This window comes from Peromyscus californicus, unplaced genomic scaffold (assembly GCF_007827085.1).
Source record: "Peromyscus californicus insignis strain IS unplaced genomic scaffold, ASM782708v3 Scaffold_7__1_contigs__length_154581171, whole genome shotgun sequence".
NCBI classification, from domain to species: Eukaryota; Metazoa; Chordata; class Mammalia; order Rodentia; family Cricetidae; genus Peromyscus; species Peromyscus californicus.
This window is the reverse complement of record NW_026294595.1, coordinates 136,356,485-136,375,772: the sequence shown is the minus strand read 5'-3', so window position 1 is coordinate 136,375,772 and position 19,288 is coordinate 136,356,485. Positions and strand designations below refer to the sequence as shown.

Here is a 19,288-nt window from a genome sequence, read left to right as displayed (position 1 = left end):
GAGTAGAATTGAGAGTGTCACTTCTGATTCAAAGCATTCAATTTCTAGGGTTTGCCTTTTCAGCATTTGTTCCCTTTGGGTTAAAAGGGATTGAGCAGCTTCCTTGATCATTTAGAGTAAATAAGTGATTTACATGCCACCCCACCACCGTCTCTCAGACCCATCCATACACCTACGTGTGAGTGGTAGTCTGAGTCGAGTACCAGTAGCTTTTGCTGTTTCTATCCATTGAAGTCTGTGGGGTTTATTATTGCAACACAGTCTTTCTAACCTGATGGACCCAAATGCCTTCAAAAAAGAATGGATCCTATAATAAGCTCTGGGCTCTTGAAAGATACTTGGTTTGGCATCTCACACCTTTGCATTCCTTGTGCGTTTTTACTTTCTTTGCTACATTGCCTTCAAACTGTAATTCAGTCAGATGGGATTTCCACTTTTTCCAGGACCTCCTGGCAAATGAATTCTGGTAAAGAAGTCTAAGAAGATTCTCCTTATGAGCACATTTTGCTGTAACTCCACAGCATGCCAGCAATGTCACAGATTTATGGAACCTTTTCTCTTGGGAAACAGCTAAGAGTTCACCCAGTAAAGATTTTACAGAGTAATAGACACACAGATAGGCAGACAAAGAGTCATACACACACACATACACACACACACACACACACACACACACACACATACACACACGGTGAGGGGGAGAGGGAGAGATAGAAGGGAAGACGAAGGGAGGGAGGGAGAAAGCTTTAGTCATAAAGACTATGAAACATATCAAAGATTTCAGGACCAAAGTAACTTTTTGGAACATGAACTTTGTGGTTTGATTCATAACAATAACACATGTCACACAGCCTTGACTCTTGTCAAGTGTCCATTCAGTCTGTCCAAGTAGATGCATTGCTGCTTATAACAAAGTTTCCAGAGGAAGGCTGCGGTCCACCTGCTAATTCACACCTGAGAACAACGCACCCTGTAAATTCTCACATAACCGCTGAACATTGCTAAACTTTCTGAGTGCTGGAATATTTATAAAGTAGCTCTGTCTGGTGAAAAGGTTTATGAGGTAGTAGGTGCCATGAAACAAACAAAAAAAAAACATATGTTCTAAGCCTGAGAGGAAATAAAGAGCTGAAATTCAAAGGTGATCCCAATACGGGGAAAAATGGAAAGGACAAATTTTAAATTATAATTAAATGCATGTACATACATATGTATATGTACAAATCTCTAACTAGTTTTATATAATAATCCTTATATAATCAACAATTAATTAACTGCTGTCTCATTCTTTTTGTTGTTCCCAGGAGACAAAAATCAACTGTGTGCGGTTGGCTACGAAAGGTATGTGGACCTGTCCTTGTCTGACTTCAGCTGTTCTTCAGCAATACAAGCATTGTTCCTGTGTTCCCACAAGCGAAGTTTAGGCAACAGTGTCTAAAACCAAAAGGAATAATTATTTTTGTTGGGGTCATTTGCATCTACACCACGTATCTCCAAAGAATATGTTCATAACATAGAGCTTAAAGCATAATAACTCCAAACATATTTACTGGATGGATAGATGGATTTTACAATGAATGTAAAATACTTTAAAATTTTATTCTGTATATACACATGTATACATTCATTGTATTTGTGTTTATGTTTGTGGGGTGTTTTTCTTTAAGCTTGTCTATTAGACCTGTAGTTGAGGTTTTGTACTTTATTCAGTTGGCGCATGGCTTTCAAGTATGAGGTGATTAGTATTGCTGCCTTTAAAATGAGAAAGCAGACACTGCATTGTTATGTCCTTCGCATTTCAACACTTATCCCCCAAAACACGAAGGCAGCATTGTTCAGGCTCATCACTTTTGTTTTCCTAATTATAATTGAATTGCCTGGCTCTTTCAATTGGTACATGTTTCTGTTTATTACTTTTTTAAAAAAACAAAATCAATGAATGGTTTGTTATCATTTAACCTATTACAAGGTTGAATGGTTAGAAATCAGGTTTATCTTTTTCTTACAGAATGGATATTTTCAACAAGAGCTTCCCCCACCAATATACAAGAAACAAAATTGAGCTCTGTTCTCTGCATTTATTCATAGCATACACAATTTCACAGTTTACTTCCAAGGGTACAAAATTTATAAATAGAGTTATACATATCATCATAGATATAATAGACAAAAGCAATGACTCAAGTTATATATGTATATATGTGAGTATGTGTACAAAGGAGTCACATACATGTGGGTAGAAGAGGAGAGATAGTGAGTGAGTAAGAGGACATAAAGAGAGACATAGAGAAAGAAAGAAAGAAACAAACAAACAAACAAACAGGGGTGAGGAGAAATATAGCTACCAAGATATGCTCCAAAACCTCTTAGGACTTTTCTAAATTCTAAGAATTCAGCTGCATATGTAGGCACCAAAGGGATGGTACAGGAAGAAGATGGAACATTGAGACTCTTGGTGATAAGAAGTCCCTGAGCTGGCATGTCCCTAACTTGTTCCCTCTAAGGAACTCAAATGACTCTGTGGAAAGAGACAAAATAGTCTTGAGGCAGGGAGAACTGATGGCCTGCAGACAGAAGTGACACAAATCACAGACCTTGGCAGGCCTTACCACTGAAGAAAACAGATAATGTAGAAGGAAGAACATCATCAATTGGGTAGCACTGGGGCTCTAGACAGAAATCAGGAAGCTGGGTGTCTGAAGCATCCCACATAAATAGGCAGCCAGAGAGGGGTAAGAAAATACAGAGAAAATTCCTTTGTCATGGTAATACTCATGGCTTCCCAGTACTTTTTCACTCTATACAAGAAAATAGCCAAGATGAGTGCTCTCCCTGCTGTGGGTTCTAGGGACACACTGAGACATAAGCACCTCCAAAGAATTCTTTACTAGGTCTGTTTTACCTGAGAACTGGGAACATGTGACTTAAGAGGCAACGGGTATATAGAAGAGTGATGGGATGATATATAAGACTGTGCTTTCCCACCAGTCTCAGGACCACAGTCTTCAGATGTATAGAACGCTACCATGCTGGCTATTCCAAGGACACATTGCTGGTCAGATGGAGAATGGCAATGACATTAGAAGAAGTAGAACAGACATGCTGTCTATCTCTCCATAGCATAACTGTGTCTCCTCTTGTGTGACCTTAGGTTAGAGTCCTTCTTTAGTAACACAGGTAAAGTGTGAGTGTGAAATGGTAGGGATGCATGGATGAATGTGTGAATTCCTAGCTGATTAAGCACATGCAATACTTTTAAGGGAATTTCCAGCATCCACATCCTACTTCTGTAGTACATTGAGATTCAATACTTCCTCCCAAAAACTGGAGACTCCATCACTGCTTGGGAAAAGGGTAGAGAACTACCTAACACAGAATGCCAACATATCATTGTTCAGGGAGCCATCCCTCATTACAGTCCCAGAGAAGAAAGATTCTTGAGAAATACAACACTAGGGCTAAGGGAAGGAGATTCATGCTTGGTCCATCCTACTCCATACCAGTCACAACACTTGAAACATCCCAGGGTCAATCAAAAGCAAATGCTGCCTGAATCCATGTATTGCCCATAAGGCACCGAAATGAAGGAAAGATACCTGATTCATCCCGTTCCTTTTTTACTACCTAGACCAAATTTCTTTTTGGTGGGATTTTGCTATAGATATGTTTTTGCAGGGGGAAATTTGATGCTGGGAATTCCACAGGAATCAGGCATTTATAAAGTCCCAGAAATATGTCATCACTATCTCTTTATGAATCTCTACCTTTCAGCCATTTTGGCATCTTCCTTGGGCATCTGCTGACAGACATTCCATATCTGGAGGGAAATCACATGCCTGACACAGGCCTGCACTCCAGTGATAAAGTAACTTGCTGTTGTCTTGTTCATGACCTTGGGTTCTCTATATTGTCCATGGTCATCTGTATGAATCCCATAGAGCCAGACAATTAGCATGTATTTCAGCCCTAAGTACTCATTTGGGGTCATTCTGTATTGACCCTAAAACCATTACCTGTTATGTTACATACTCAGTAGCTCTAATTTGTGTCTCCCTGTTATCTCTAGAAGCAGAGTTTGAGGCAAGTATTTAGAAGCATGTTCTAGTGCTGAGGGAGGGCTCTCAAAAGTTGTAAAAGCGAATGGGATGGGCTGAGCAAGAGTCTTTTCCAGGCAGGGTTGAACTAAAACTAGATCTACAGTAATACACATTTCTCTGAAGTTGTCTTGGCTCATAGTAAGAAGACACCCTAGTCTTCATCAGACTTTGGCTAATTCCTCTACCACAGTCTCTAAGAAGAAGTAACAAAGGTGAACCTTAGACCAGAGTTGAGAAAGTTCTGGTTGTAAGCTCTTAGTCACATCCTGAGGCTGCACCAACCTGATATGAGGAACTGGCTGCCAAAACAAAGCCTCTTTCTACTGCCTCTAACTCCAACAAGACTCCTGGAAAGATTATACCATCGTGTTGAGAGGCAGCACAATGCTACTAGAGTTGTTCCAAGTGTGAGAGATTCCAGAACATTCCAGAATTGCTTTGCAGAGCACAGTCCAGTCCTGGTAACAGACCTGCTCAGAGCTGTGGAGAGAAAAACAATAATGGGTAAATAAATACTGTTTTAGTTTAGAAACAAAAAATGCAGACTTTGAAACAAAGGCAGTACAAAACCAATGTGCAAAGATAATCAATTTAAATTTGGTTTCTCATTATTTTTTTTGGTTTTTTTTTGTTTTAATGTGAGAAATAAGGGAGATACTATAGAATCATTAAATGGAGCTGATCTTTGGAAGACCAGGGATGGGCTCAACTTGAACAACTTATGGGAAATGAAAGCTAAACATGATTAAAAGCCCTGCTAGGGATCCATGAATATTGTAGAAGAAGGGGTGGAAAGAATGTAAGAGCTGGAAGATGGGGGAAAGGGCTGTGACATGCCATCTAGGCAAGAGACCATCATTACAATCAGGAAACCACAGCAACTATGCATGCTTTCATTGGGTCTGCACAAGAATGGACCCATCATTAGCCAGGCGTGAACAGAGGAGGATGGTGAGGTAGCTAACTCTCACTGCAGAACTATTTGTTGCTACTGATAAGTTAAGGGGAAGGAGAACTATTGCCTTTAATTGTGTAGCCCCTTGTGACCCACCAGGCTCTAATGGACAGTTCCAATCCAATGAACACACAGATGGCCCTGGTAAAACTAAATGAGTCACAAAACCAACCCAAATGCCATGAATCTTGGAAGGGAACTTGTTGAGGAAGGGGGTTGAAATGGGAGGGAGATAAGAAGGGATAGGTTGAGTGAGTAATCAGAATGTGTTTCTTCACATGTACGTAATAGTCAAAGGACTAATTTAATTTTAAGTGGTTCTTGGCTTTCCAAGAGAGTATATGGGAACTTGAAATGAGATCCTTAGAATTCAGAGGTGCTGAAGTTCAAATAAGAGATAAAACATGGAAGAAGCATGAGCCTCAATGGTAGAAGACATTTCCAGCTGTAGATGCTGAAAGAGATGTCCAAATAGCTGAATGCATGCCCTTTGGGCTGGGGCAGAGGAGGCCAAGTAGAAAATAGTCTCTGATCATGTTACTCAGTTGCAGAACGACACCAGACAGTTCCACTTTCAGAATCTGTTGGGCCCTCTTGTACCCTTCTGAACTTTACTGCTTTTATCACCATGCTGGTCCCTACCAGTCTTTCCTGCATGCTATGACCTCTGTTTACCCTTTGTCCCCATCCAGGCTTCTCCCCATTTATCCACTGCTCTCCAGCACATAGTCTTTGTTCAATTATTTTTTTAGAACTACCTTTTATTTATTTATTTTGTGGTGTGTAGAGTGGGGCTAACATGTGTCACAGAACATGTATGGAGATCAGAGGGCTACTTGAAGGAGTTTATGCTCTCCATCTACTATGTGGGTTCTAGGAATCAAACTCAAGTTGTTGGACTTAGTAGCAGTTAACCAAAGGACAAAGCAAGCCCCTTTACCCACTGATTCCTCCTAGTTTTTTTTTTTTTAAAAAAACCCAGTTTTTATTTATTTATGGGGCAGAGTACACATGTGCATGATACATATGTGAGAGTCAGAGAACAGCTTAAAGGGCCAATTTTCAAATACCTTTCACCTTTTGTTTGAGACACAATCTCTCATTGGCCTGAAAGTTTTTCATGTAGGCCAGGCTAGCTTTCCCACAATCATCTAAGGATCTACCTACCTCCATCTTCTCCATCACCATCACTGGGGTTACATGTACACACCACTGGACATAGCTCTTTATCACAGATTATAGGGATCTGAACTCAGGACTTCTTGCTTGCAAAGCAAGAGCATTACCAACTGAGCTTTCTCTTGAGTTCCTCTTTTAGCTCTTGAACTATGTGAAGTTGCTTCCAATCTCAGGACCTTTTTTTCACCATGAGCAACCATATGTATCTAGCCACCATATGCATCAGCTTACCATGTAGATATCTTTTAAGTTGCAGCTTGAATCTTACTTGCTGAAGAGACCATCCTGAGCACCAAAGTAACATACATTTACAAAATTTCCACTTTGATTGTAGAACTCATCTCAACTTGCAAACATGCATGCTCTTGTCTGTATGTTTAATATTTACCATCCTGCTGGATGCCAAGTAACATAAGTGTCTATTTTAATGATCACTGCATCCCCGGATCTTAGCACACATTGATTCTCAATAATATTTGTTAAACAAATATGAGAATGTTTTGTCGGGTCAGTGGACAGACGGACAGATAGATATTTCTGTGTATGGATGGATAGCTGATCCTAGATTATTATTTCTATTATTTATCTGATCAATGGGTAGAGGGATCCTAGGTTATTATTTTTTTCTTGTCCACTTTTTCTAAAGTATAAACTATATATCAGGACTGTGCTCTCAGAGGATAGAAGTAAGGTGAAGTAGAGGAACAGCGGAGTGATCTATAATCACTAACAAAAAAGTAGGCCTTTCTCTACTTATGGTTCATGTGGACAAGAATTTCACTACTCCCTCGGGGAACTCTTTCTACTTTGGACATACCAGTGGCCAGGAGTTCCTCTGGACACTTCAGTTGGAAACATCACTGTGCATTAGCTTCTTATAATTCCTGCTGATCAATCCTTGAGGTCACATAATCTTATCTTTTCTCTTTTTAGAAAGAAAATTGACTTCCTATGGCCTGTCCTCCTGCTCTCTTGCTCGAATAGGGTCAAGTGGGTGCATACTTACCTGTCTTCTGGCAGTTGGTTGTAGCCACACTAGCCACCAGCAAGCAATAGCAGCAGCCTCACCATTGGCACCAGCCTTTAGGAGAATGCAGCTGGCTCTGCAGACTCCTGCTGGGTGCGCAGGAGTGGCAGTTAGAAAAATCAGCTTTGATTTGATTTGCAAACTGAGCCGAGTCATTGAGACAAAATAAATCCGGAACCCCATAAAGGCATTTGCTGACTTGCTTTGCAGAAGACAGCTACAGTTTTAATCTAGTAAACACTCTAACGATCCCATTAAAGCAGCCCCCTTGGAGTAGGTGCTGAAGTGAAGCCTCAGAATAATGAAGCATGAGATAAGGGGCCAGTGTCACCAACAGCTCTGACTTTTCCATTAAGGATGGACTAAAACCATTGTCCAAAGACAACAGGCAAGAGGCCTGGACAATGGCTTTTTGTAAATGTGCCAACTTTTGGCAAGTCTAAGCATGAAGAAAGCCATTTCATTTGGCATTTTTCTCTCTGTAATGGATCCTCCCTCCTACAGGAATTGACAGGGACAATAAATGGCCCTTCTTTAGAGAAATGCCCTCATTTTGCAGATGCTAAGATGGGGGCCTTATTGAGACAGAAGGTGATACATTCATGGCTTCCTTAGCCACAGAAGAACAAACCACATGCAGTACAGGAATGCAAGAGAGATGTAAAAAAATGCCTTCTCTAAGTAGGAAATTGCCAGCCACACTGGCCCAATTCTGCTTGGAAGGTTCTCTTGCATATCCTGGAGAAGTTTGCTTGAAATCATAAGAATTAGACACCTGGCTTCAAATCCTGTCTCCAAGTTTAGTTGCTTGGCCTGAGACAAGTAACTTGCCATCTTGGAGGCTACTGCATCACTTTTGGAGCAGGTATCACTAATTCTTTCTATCACTCACCCAAGCATATGATAGATGATAGACAAGGAGCTTCAGTCCTTCCTGTGGCTGTGCAGGTCTTGACTAGACATGCAGTCCTACATAGATCTTGGGTCTTTGTAGAAGGCCACAGCCCAGACCCTAGTCATTTCTCATGCAATTTTATATATCCACCATATGTCAGATGGACTCAGATTAGAATCAAAGTGGAGAAGCTGAAAGGGTGCAGAGATGATGCTGCCCTTGGCCTTTGGCACTTGACATCTGAAGATTGAGTGCTTATAAAAATCGTCCACAGATATTATATATATATATATATATATATGTATATATATATGTATACATATATACATATATATAACCATGTATATATATACATATATACATATATATATAACCATGTATATATATATATAACCATGTATAGGATTTTCCTCATTCATTTATCAGCCTTTGGCATGGTACTGTTCTTTTCTCCAAACCTGCTTAGCACTATCAGAAGAGACCCAAGAACACACCATGCCCAAACCTAGTTATGGTGGCTGAACAGGGACATAATGAAATAGCAATTGTTAGAGGAAACTCTGAAGTTATAGAGTTCAGTGAAAATATCTTGGCTGTTGTTCAGTCTTTTAAACTCTTTCAAACTGTGGGAAAAGAAGCTGAAGGTGTGAGTTTGGAGAGTTGAGACATAGCACTGCTATTCTTCTCTAGTTGAGACTGAGTGATGAATATTCTGAGTTTGGGGTTGTATAATAAAACAAAGTCCCCTTGGCCTTTACCACCCTTTACTCTGCCCTGTTTCCATCTATGTCCTAAAATGCCAATGGAATAATATAGCTTTTTCTGAGGGTTGTATGAGAAGATGAAAGATTATATCATAAAGAACACCATAAAATAACCTAAAGGTCATGAAAAATCCTAACCCTTTCTTTAATATTTTTGTTGATGCAACAGCTGGCCTATTTCTCTGGTCTTCTTTTATGTTTTCTTTCCTCTTTCTCCCTAGACTAGCTCAAATTGCATTCCTCCATACACACCTTCTCCATATCCCACTCAAGAAGGACAAAGCTGGTACAACAGAGTCCAGGAAAACGAATGCCAACACTAACTCTTGTCCTCCGAGTACATACCTGAAGAATTATCTGCTACAGACATGAGATACATTGGTTGGCTTTTGCTCACATCTGTGCTTCCAAAGAATTTGTGTCTCTTAAAGAGAAAGGGGGCCATTTAGACCCAGGAGGCAAGGATGGGGAAAATTTGCAATAGACTAAAGATACAGATTAGAAATAATAAGAATTTAAACCCCATAAATGGGCTCTCAAATGGGGAGGAGGGAAGTTTCCAAAATTTAAACACCTGTGTGTTCTTGTATTGTGTGACTTTTCTTGATGAGATATGAGCCAACATCCATTCACCTCAGATAGGGTACCAGTGGCAGATCAAAGAAATGATTCAACACAAATTTAGCTTAGTTTTTTTTTTCAGTAACCAACAGAAGTAGGGGTGACTCAAAAGCAGCTGCATCACTAAAAAGTCTAGCCCTAGCATGGATGATAACTCATGAAAGCTGTGTCCCTGGAGCTGTCTGTGTGATGTGTGCATAGCTCTGCTGGTCAGAATCTCCTCTCCCCAGCAATTGTTACAGCTCATATACTTTTGGAGAGCGGCCCTGTGGATCTTGTTTCAGGAGCTTCCTAAGATGTACAATTTCCATTTACTTCTTGAGTGTTAACTAGCCTCCCTCCAGGAGGAAACCTTCCAGTTGAGAAGATGAGCTACACAACAGCCAGTCATAGAACTCTTTGTGTAGACATGTGGTGATGTGAGTTACATCACATGTGTGATGAAAGAACTAAAAGCATAGCCCTCATCAGGTGCTGAATAAACGTTGGTCATTGTTCTTATCTCCACTCAAGAAATGAACCCACATAAGCTCAAAAGTATGAAAACCTTCAGGTCTCCAGGTATGCTACTCAGAGCTCACTCCATATCACTACTGAATTTTTTTTCCTATCATAGACTGGCTGTAGCTGGAGTTTTTCTGGTCCTGCGTGGCTCACAGTCAGGACAAATCTCTCTCACCCTTCAGTCTCACAGCCGCTCAGACCCAACCAAGTAAACACACAGAGACTTATATTGCTTACAAACTGTATGGCCGTGGCAGGCTTCTTGTTATCTACTTCTTCTATCTTAAATTAACCCATTTCTATTAGTCTGTAAGTTGCCACGTGCCTCATGGTTTACCAGTACCTTACATCTCCCTTGTCATGGCGGCGGCTGGCAGGGTCTCTCTGCCTCAGCCTTCTATTTTCCAGAACTTTCTTCTCTGCTTGTCCTGCCTATACTTCCTACTTGGCTACTGGCCAATCAGTGTTTTATTTATTAACCAATCAAAGCAACACATTTGACATACAGAACATTCCACAGCAACTGGCTAAGACATTCCATGGATCACCAGTAGGATTGCACATCTGTTTCTTAACCCTTCTCCACACCCCTTTTCTACTAATGATTGGTAAGTTTGTTTTCAGGTTGTAACAGGCATTGTATCTCTTCAGGGGTATTTAAGATCTGAAGTCAGGAGCAGAAAATGAGGAGGCTCAAAAAGTTCTCAGCTCTCTTAAATTCCATACTGAAATTAAGAAATTAGTTTGTCTTCCGTGTCTTCTCCAGGGCCAGCTATAGCCCAGCAGTATCTCTCTATACTTGACATTCATTGCTTTGGAAGAGAAAAAAGTCAGAGGCACTCCACATTCTGGCTTTCTTTTTCTTTATGGGGTCTCAGATTTTCATTCATGGTTGCTTATGTACATAAATACACCAAACAGATCCTGTGAAGAGAGATGTGAGTCACAAACCCTCCAATTTTTAGAAAAAGCAGGTGATGCAGGAGAAGGAAGATGTTTCCACCTCTTCTTCAAGTGGGCTAGTCAGGATAGAATAGGCTTTGCTGCAATAACAAGCTAGAACCAAATCTCAGTATCTTAAATATCTCACTTAGACATGACTAATATTTCCACTCCATGTCCTTGATAAGAGCTACTACATGATACAGCCTGACCTCAAGGTGACTCTGTCTCTTCTGTACATCTCAGAAGTGAAATGGTACTGGCAAACTGTATCATTTCCAGTTCCATGTGCAGCACCTGTTCCTATTTCCATTTCCCTGTTCTGCTTAAATCCATAATCACACCTCTCCTCTGCTTCTCCACTCACTATAAGAGCACCCATCTATTCCTGTGGTCTTATGCCTGCTACCTGAGCATTACCCCAGAGTTGTATCCCTAGAAGGTAAAGTGAGGGGGCCTCCTCTGGGCTCTGCCAGCTAAACTAAGACTTGTGCTGTTTCCTTAAAATCATTTTTCAAGATATCTATTATTGCCTTCACGTTTTAGGTAAAGAGCCTGGCTTAGAAGAACATGCTATTTTCCAAGTGACATGCCTGGTAAATTGAAAATACTGAGCCATAATTTTATATACCCAGTTAGCTTTTATTATTTGTTTATTAAGTGAAATTTCATATTGATATGTGGCCCCTTATTCTCTAGTGGTTGAGAAGTTCATCTTTGGGTTTGCACAGCATTAGATTTTAGGCCAGCAAAGGTACTTAACTGCTCTGAATCTCAATGCCAGCATCCACAGACTGACAGGAGCAATGCCACTGATTTCCATGACCTAATACAAGAACCTAGCAAAGTAGTGCAGATCAAGTACTCTGTGTGGTACCTGACTGATAACAAACACTCAGCAAATGGTAGGCACTGGAAGAGCTAACACACATACCATAGCATAACACCAACATAGCATAAGAAGGTTAAGGTGAATATTTGCCTGAAATGCCATTGGGGCAAGAAGGGAAATTCAAAACAAACAAAAAAATCATAGTACAAGCTTTCTCAGAGTGTATGGGTACAAAGCCAAGCTTTGAAACAAGAGTGAAAATCATCACAGAGGATGATATGAGGGTTAGAAAGATTTTCAGAACAGGGGTAGTTAGGAGCAATCGTGAGGTGAAAACATGCTAGGGTTAGAGAGATGCCTCAGCAGTTAAACAAGACAACTGTTCTCTTACTGAGTCCCAGCACGCACGTCAGGTCACTCACAACTGCCCTCAACTCCAGAGTGAAGGGGATCTGATGCCTCTGGCCTCCAAGGGTGCCTGCACTGATGCACACATACTCCCCATATAAACAGAAGTATCATGCAAAACCACTCTGCACTAAATATAGTCCCATTGGTGGTTCTCTCTCTCTCTCTCTCTCTCTCTCTCTCTCTCTCTCTCTCTCTCTCCTCCCCTTCTCCCTCTCCCTCTCCCTCTCCCTCTCCCTCTCCCTCTCCCTTTCTCTGTCCAGTGAGAGTCCTGGACGGGAGTGCTTAAGTAGACTCCTTTTTCAGGAGGGTACCCTAGCTGCAGCCTCAACAGTGAATGGAGAAGATGGACTAAGGCAGGAGCTAGGCTGCTTAGAAAGAACAGTTAAGAGGCTGCTGATGGAGGTTATATAGAAGTCTGAGTCTTGTCTTTCCCCAGCCTATTGTCTTTTTCTGACATGTGAGCTCCGCAGTACCTTGTCTTACCCACCTCATGGGGCTGGAAGGAAAACAGACTAATAGGAAATAGTCACTTAGAACAGGGGTTAGCAACCTTTCCTATAAAAGGCAAGGTAGTGAATATTTTCAATTTTGTAGGCCTTAAGATCTTTCTCCTCCCTATCAGATTTGCCACCAAATCGCAAAGGCAATTGTAGAGATACATAGGAGGACATTTGTATTAAAATAAAACTCTGAGAATGAAAAATTTGAATGTATATAATTTTCATATAAATTGTAGTTTTATCTCTTTGCTGTGATAAAACACTCTGGCCAAAAGCAAGTTGGGGCAGGAGTTTGTTTCAGCTTACAGGTTACAGTCCATAACATAACATAACAATAAATCATTGTAGACAGCCAAAGCAGGAACTTGAAGCAGAAACCATGGAAGAACACTGCTTGTTAGCAGGCTCATGCTTATTGGCCATTCTGATATAGCCCAGGACCACCTGCCTAGAGACTGATGCTGCCCACAGAGGACTGAGCCCTCCTGCATCTATAACAATCAAGACAACACTCACAGACATGCCCATAGGCTGTTCCAAACTGAACAAGTGCTCAATTCAGACTCCCTTCTCAGCTGACTCTAGGTTATGTCATGTTGACAGTGAAAGCTAATTAGAAGAGCATACTGCCAAATATTAGTCATATTTTTCCTGTACCACTTTAAAAATCTAAGAACCATTCTTACTGTATACCTACACAGGAAATAGCATAGATACCAGACTTGGACCACAAACTCACCACTGACTTAGAAAGTGCTTTGGAAAGGACAAAACTTCACATGTCTTTCAGAACAGAGTGTTATGATCACTGTGCATGGGTGGTTAACTTTTATAGTTGTCAACTGGCTGTTGGTCAAGCTTGCCTCTTGTATCATTTTGGAAATAATGTATCTTTGTTTATCACTTGGTCTGGGATACCCCATCACTCTCACCATTTTGAATAAAGATCTTGTGCAGTTTTGCTGACAAATGACCAGGGAACATTGTAGTCTGTGACTGAGGGTGTAATACTTGCTGGGATTTTTGTATCACTTTCTTTAGACACTTGGAGGGACAGGGACATTAAAGCTAGACAAACCAGGCTTTGAATACAGCCTCTGCTAGTTACTATTTTTGTGACCTTGATCAAGCTGTAAAATTTCTGAGTCACCATTTCTTCATTCATTCATTTACCCAACAAATATTCATTGAGTACCTACTATGTTCCAGGTGCAGAAGAGGGTCACAGAAACACATTAGTCAATGAGACACAGTATTTACCTTCAAGGAGACTATAGGGTTAAGGGAAAAGCATCCACTCACAATAGGGGGAGGTTGCTGCAATGAGAAGGGAATGTTAGGATATTATGGGAAGACAAAGGAGACCTATCTGCTGCAAATGCAGGACTCTTGAGGGAAGATCCAAGCTGATTCCTGATAGGTTAGCAGTTGTCTCCTAGGGTAAGAGGCAGGCAGGAATCCATGCCTTACAATTGACTGGCCCAGGCATGGTCTATACACAAGCAATCGGGGCTGTTCATCATGGGAATGTGTTTACATGCTGGCGGTTGAGCAGAGAATAAGGTGGTGGGAGTATAGAGGAATGAGTATGGCAAGGAAAGCTGGGAAGTCATCACCGATGGTCTGTGAGCTGTGTCAAGGGTTTTGAGGTTTACCTTTGAAGGCAGCGAGGATGATGATATGTTTCTATCAAATGGTAGCGACTCAGTAGCGGGGTAGGAAGACCAGAACAGTGAGCCCATAGAGGCTGTTTAAATGGTCCAAATGCAATATAAGAATGGCTGGAGAAAGTGGGACTGAAACTGGAGAGAAGGGGGCATCTTGGTGAGCTTTTCTGTAGTAGAATCAGTAAGAGATGGTGACCAGCTATAAATGGGAAGTCATGTAAAAGAAGGATAGAAGATGGACACCCTTACTAATAGGGGTGAGGGTAATCACCCAGAGATGCTATGTGGGTGGTGGCACCATTTACAAAAACTAGAAAGATCGGGGGAGATGTACTTTGGTTGGAGAAATGACAGATTCATTTGTAATGCCACCGACCATTCTAGTTGTCCTATTTCTTAGGAACACTGTACACGAGGTACTTGGTAGAGTACATGATATGTCATGTGTACTTGATAAATGGTGACTCTTACTCTTTTATCATTTAAGAAAAATCTATTTCAGGCCCCTGTGTTTGGTAAATCATGATGTTCTTTTGTTGTTCAGTACAAGCTCTTTTTTAGAGCCAGAAGAATTAGTCTTACTCATTGTACCACATGTGTTCATGTGTGTTTCTTTCTCTCCTTCTCTTCTGCATGCTGCCTGGGGATTGGCTTCCTTGTGGTCAGCACCAATGGGCAGCGCCCAGGTGACCCCGGGGACTCCACTCTGCCTCCTCACCACAGGTGATCACCAGAGCCCTGGACAGGAGGGAGGGAATGGCCCAGGGCCCATGCTCTGTGGGCTTTCTAGGCCAGGTGCACAGAGATGAACTGAGAGTTCTTTCACCACATCCTCCCACCCACCTACCTGCCCATCCACCCTTTCATCCATCTAACCACCATTCTCTCCACCTACCTATTCATACATCCCTCTGCTTATCCATTCACCCATTCTACCTACTATGTACCAGGCATTGTTCTAAGTACTGAGGAATACAATAACAAGCAACAAAGACAAATTCTGATGCCTTATCTCATTGATAAAACGACTACACAAATAAATGTGCAATTCTCACTAATGCTAAGGAGAAGTGTAAAATACACACACACACATACACACGTATGTGCGTGTGCACACACACGCACACCTGGAACTAAAGAAGTATTTCACAGGAGAAATGGCAACTGAGTTGTTGTCCAAGGGTGGGAGAAAGCTGACTTAACAGGCTGTTCTTAAGGAATGAGTAGGTTTGATCACAACCTCAGCTCTATCATTGGCCCTGGTACATCCTTTAGATGTGACTGGCCCCACATTTCCTTTCTGTTAAGAAGGAATAATAGTACTTGTCTCTTTGGGAACACATATTGGCTTTATGAACTCTACATATTCAGATTCCTCTGAAATCGCATTATAAGACTAAACAAGATAATAAATGTCAAAGAAGCTGGAATAAAAGTGCCCAACCTAGTGTATTTGTTTGGTATAAATGTAAGCCTTTTCCCTCAAACACAGCATAGGCAGAGTTCATTTCACAGAAATAGACAGTAATTCAAAAGATACAGAGCCCACCCATTAAAAGCCAGTGCCTATTCAGAACATGGAAAGGAAAGATAACCTGTAAACCATACCTCTCCTTCCTCAAGAGTCCCCTTCTGACCAATAGAAAGCTTCTTGAGAGATTTCACATATTCACCCACAGTCTTTATCAAAGTTCTTGCCTGTCCCAATCACTGACTGGTCTGTTAATAGTGGTGGGAAATAAAGTGTAGCTGTCAAGGGTAACGTTAGCTCTTTCATCTGCTCCACCCCCTTCCCAAACATCACTTGACCCTGTGATGGGGATTCTGGTGCAGATTATCCATTGAGAGATGTGCTCAGACATAAAGGAGATAGATACAGGAGAGAACAAAGTTAGCTATAACCCTGGGGCTGGGGTGTCTCTGGAATACAGTTGTTACATAGGTTGGCCCCATGTGTTAATAACTATCCACTGTCACGAGTGTGCACAACCTTCTAGAGAAGTGGATACCTTCTCCAGAGTAGGAGGTATCAATGAGCCATTTACATCCAATATCTACAGTAGCTTCAAGTAAATACACCAGTCAAATAAAGGAGATGTGGGTAGAGCCTCGGTAGCATCCACTGTGGCACTGTGTTGGCCCCGTTATTTGTATTGCCGTAAAGCAGCACATTTAAGTGTGTCCCTGGCAACATTGCAAGTATCTCATCTTAGCCACTCCTTGATTACAGACACTTAACATACTGGATGGGCTTATTTTTACTTTGGAAACCAAGTATCATGTTTATTTCATATTGAAGATTGAATTTAGTAACCTTGCAGAATGCCCTACACACTGGCAGCACATAGTAAGTCTTCATAAAATGGCAGTTCCCACCCTTCTCTAAAATAGACCCACCAAACTCACCCTTCCTCAAGAGAGGCAAGTCACAGATAGACACATGAGAGCATGCACAAAGGCAATGAGAGGGAAGTGACTCTAGCTACTGTCCCCAAACCGGATTTATGGGGAAACAGTGCCTCCCTGGAGTGTGTATGAGCAATTCTATTTATGCTGGCCATTGTTCTCTTGGCTCTATTCAAGTCAAACAGTGAAATGATGTTTTCTTTAAACAGGGCCAATCCCATATTGGGAGCATTTGTTCTTACCTTTTGCCTTCTGAGGCATCCGAATGTTCCTCCTCTGACAGGTTTATTTTATTGTGCTCCATTTATTCCCACCCGTTTCCTAGCTTAGTTTGATGGGTGAGGTGCCTGTGAGTTTTTTCTCAGAGCATGCTGTCCCTTTCAAAGGGTGCTTTTGTTAATGCCCATTCTCTGGTGGCAATAATAGCTGATGTAAATAATAACTGCCTGGGTATGAGTGATGGGGATATTGGGCTATAAGTTCAGGTGGCTGTTTCCAAAGCTGCTCCAGCATGGTGATATGCACAGTCATGTGATGTAGCATGGATGGCCTAGGCTTTGCGATGAGTGGAGGCTGATTTCAGCTCTCAACTCTGCCACTTTCTGGTCTGGTGATCTGGGTCAGTTACTCTGTTGAATTTGATCTCCTCACGTGGAGAAGTGGGATTAATCAGACCTAACTCCAGGGTTAACAAAAAGAACTAAGTGTTATCAGTGTGTGAATGTCTCAGCCCAGTTAATTCTTTAGGTGTCCCTGAACCACTAGGCTTCCCTTCAAGAAATCCCTGCTCCAGACCAAGGCTTCTGACCGTGGTACAGTTGACATCTGGGGCTGGATTGTTCTCAGTGGCTGCAGTCCAACCTATGTGCTGTGGTATGTTTAGAGAACCTCCCTCCTCTACCCACAAGATGTCATTAGCATGTCAGCCCCAATTGTCACAACCTAATATATCCAGACATTCTCAGATGTCCCCTAAGGAACAAAATAACCCTCTACAAATAGCTTTTTAAAAGCTCCAGAGCATCACTGTTCAATAGAAATATAATTTGATTGGTGGATATAATTTCTAATGTTTGAAATCCCATTATGAAAATAAAAGAAACTTTAAATTGATTTTAATAATATAAATTATTTCATCTAACATGCCCCAAATACCATTTAATAAGTAATCAATATTTTACAGAACTATTAAATGGAAGATATTTCACATTCTTGTTTTTGTACCACTTGATAGCTGATATTTTTTTACATTTAGAGTGTGTCTTGATTCAGATGCTATGTTTTAAATAGTTAAAATGAAAGGGCAAAGGAGATGGCTTAGTCAGTAAAGAGCCTGCCACGCAAGCACAGGGACCTGAGTTTGTGTCCCCAGAACTGAGATGACAACCTGATTGGAGAAGCTCATTCCCATAATCTCAGCAGTAAGAGGTAGAGATAGGTAGGTCCCTGAAGCTCAATGGCTAGCTAAACTTGCTGAATCTAGAAACTTCAGATTCCAAAGAGACGCTGTCTCAAAAAAAAAAAAACCCTTAATTAATGACAATTGAGGGAGACACCAATATCAACCTCTAGCCCCTACAAAGAAACCCATATAAGTACATCCTTTCACACACATTTACATGCACTGACACCACTAGGTACACACATACCATATACACTGCACACACACACACACACACACACACACACACACACAGAGAGAGAGAGAGAGAGAGAGAGAGAGAGAGAAATTATATGCAACAAGTAAACAAGCTTTTCATTGTGTCCATTTTAAATTTTAAAACAATTGAAATAAAATAGCCTTAAACTTCAGTTCCTTGATCCCATTCCGGGTGTGGGATGATATCACACCTGGCCTAGTGAGGACCATTTGGGACAGTACAAATGCACACATGAAATGTGCTTTAATCTTCTTGGTCCCTTCTTAAGGAGCAAAGGAGCAAATGAATAGAGTCCAGGCTCTGTAACTATTCATGTCCTGTTAGGCCACACCCCAGGGGGTGTTTCTCCATGTTTGGCAAGATGTTTGGTTTTTAAAGTGCATGTGGGGATGTATTAAGTGGAGGTCTGAGAAGTTTCCATGGAGAAAATTGAAGCAAAGCTTCCCTGGCAAAGATTGGTCATTTTTCTCTAGAAGGTTGACCTGAGGCTACAGTGGACAACTGACTAGTCCATTAACATTTCACCTGCAAGAACTTGATCTAGTACAGCCCCACCAGTGCAGAAAGAATGCCTCATCTCTCCACCCTTCTCTATCTCATCCAGGCTTCTGTCTCTGCACCCAGATGGGCATGGGCAGTACCCAGCCAGAGGCCAGAGTGGAGGAATTAAAGGCGATCTCCAACAACATTTTGCTCTCACTGCCTTGGTCCATGCTCAATGCCCATTGTTAATTTGTCCACAAGAAGAACTTTGGCCCAAGCCTTCTTCTGAAGCCCAAAATATATTTGTTAAAACTGGGGGACCTTGAGAAAATCACCCCACCTTT

General features: G+C 41.4%; 1 protein-coding gene across 18 annotated transcripts in view; it reads left to right on the top strand.

Annotated features, from left to right (window-relative positions):
• Nucleotides 1-19,288, top strand: part of Ptprt (protein tyrosine phosphatase receptor type T) — a 1,101,940-nt gene that overhangs the window by 890,956 nt on the left and 191,696 nt on the right. For 12 of the 18 annotated variants that reach the window (XM_052726074.1, XM_052726077.1, XM_052726076.1 and 9 more), the window contains 2 exons: nucleotides 1,305-1,341; nucleotides 15,061-15,117. In XM_052726074.1, coding sequence (XP_052582034.1) covers nucleotides 1,305-1,341; nucleotides 15,061-15,117 — 94 coding nt within the window. The remainder of the gene's footprint in view (nucleotides 1-1,304; nucleotides 1,342-15,060; nucleotides 15,118-19,288) is intronic. The other 6 variants (XM_052726080.1, XM_052726075.1, XM_052726079.1 and 3 more) reach the window with 1 other exon arrangement.